At 41.3% G+C, this 1,788-nt stretch overlaps 1 protein-coding gene across 1 annotated transcript in view; it reads left to right on the top strand.

Moving 5' to 3' along the window:
- Positions 1-1,037, top strand: part of LOC136826680 (GTP-binding protein Rhes) — a 145,976-nt gene extending 144,939 nt beyond the window's left edge. Inside the window, exon 6 of the mRNA XM_067084044.1 lies at positions 225-1,037. Coding sequence (XP_066940145.1) covers positions 225-438 — 214 coding nt within the window. The 3' untranslated portion in view covers positions 439-1,037. The remainder of the gene's footprint in view (positions 1-224) is intronic.
- Positions 1,038-1,788: the final 751 nt, after the last annotated feature.

The following is a 1,788-nucleotide window of genomic DNA, read 5'->3' as shown; positions in this document are numbered from 1 at the left end:
CAGCAAACAAAAAGCTAACAGTTCCCTCTTTTTCAGCAGACAAAAAGCTACCTGTTTTCCATCCCTTTTTTTCAGCAAACAAAAACTAACAGTTCCCTCTTTTTCAGCAGACAAAAGCTACCCGTTTGCCATCCATTTTTTCAGCAAACAAAAAGCTACCTGTTTCCCATTCGTTCTTTCATCAAACAAAAAGCTAACAGTTTTCCCACTGTCTTTCCCTGCAGACAAGAAGCCATCGGCAGCGGGTCACGCCACAGAGGCCTCTCCATCAGAAGGAGACTGAGCGAAGCCTACGGCATGGTGGCCCCCAACGTCCGCAGACCTTCCATCCGGACAGACCTCCTCATCCTGAGGGCCAAAACCAGCCTCCACCTCACGGGGATCGACGCCTTCACCGACAAGAAACCGCGACGGGAGGTCTCCTGCGTCATCCAGTGAAGAGAAGAAGAAGAAGAAGAAGTTAAAATAATCCGCTAAGGTGAAAATATCCCTCTTTTTTTGCGGGTTTCAAGGAATCTTCTTCAAGGTATCGACAAATTCTTGAAAGCGTGTGGAGATTATATTATTGTCTTGACTAAACTTTGGTGGTTTTGACGAAATGAGATGATCGCTTGGAAAATATATTATATATGTCAGGAGTGGACGTATTCTTACGTGTGGCTTCGTAACGGAAACATTATTCATTTGCTCGAGATCTGTTTACAAAGAACAGAGCATCTAAACAATTATGTGCAAGAAAAAGCAGAACTGTGAAAGTGAAAATATTCAAATACAATCAGTGAGTACATTTGACGCTATCGCTCTCTGTGCAGAGAGAGAAAGAGGGATATGCAGTAATTATCTCGACAAGCGAAAGCAGAACTGAAAACAGTAATTATCTCGACAAGCGAAAGCAGAACTGAAAATTAAAATATTAAAATACGACCAGTGAATACATTTCATGCTATCGCTCTGTGCTGAGAGAGAGAGAGAGAGAGAGAGAGAGAGAGAGAGAGAGAGAGAGAGAGAGAGAGAGAGAGAGAGAGAGAGAGAGAGAGCAATTCATATACAGAATTTCACTCGCGCTAAACATTTTTCAATTGATACGCGAGGGTATATAACACAAAAAAGGTTTGAGGCATTTTGGATTAAGCGTCATTTCACTTTTGATGGACTCCAACAGTGCGTAAAAGGGCAGGTGTTTTATGGTATTTCTGTCATCGATATCGTACCATGAAATGTGATAACTATAATGCATATGCAGTGAGAATTAGGTCTAAAAGTGTACGCAATTTCGGCTGGAACTTCTTGTTTACAAATGGCTTCTGAAGTCGCGAACAGGTAATTACACCTTCGCGAAAGTTGCACCCCAAGTGGAGAAGGATGAACTAGGTTGGACGAGAAGGGAAAAGGGGGTTTAAAAAAAAAAAAGGTTTAAAAAAGGCACAGAATGAAAAAAAAAAAAAAAAAAGTGACTGAGAACTCATTTACTCTTTTCCTCTCTCGCACGTGGAGATGGCATTTCAAACCTATCCGTCTTTGCAACTCAGCTCACACGGAGAACTTCGTAAGGAGGAACTAAAGAACTTCTCAAGGAAGGACCTAGAGAATTTCTCAAGGGAGGACCTAAAGAACTTCTCAAGGAAATAACTAGAGAACTTCTCAAGGAAACAGAACTTCTCAAGAAAATAACTAGAGAACTTTTCGAGGAAATAACTAGAGAACTTCTCAAGGAAATAACTAGAGAACTTCTCAAGGAAACAGAGAACTTCTCAAGGAAGGACCTACAGAACTTCTCAAGGAAATAGG

Source organism: Macrobrachium rosenbergii, chromosome 41 (assembly GCF_040412425.1).
Source record: "Macrobrachium rosenbergii isolate ZJJX-2024 chromosome 41, ASM4041242v1, whole genome shotgun sequence".
In the NCBI taxonomy this organism is placed as follows: Eukaryota; Metazoa; Arthropoda; class Malacostraca; order Decapoda; family Palaemonidae; genus Macrobrachium; species Macrobrachium rosenbergii.
The sequence above is the reverse complement of the archived record's forward strand: the minus strand, read 5'-3'. Positions and strand labels throughout refer to the sequence as shown.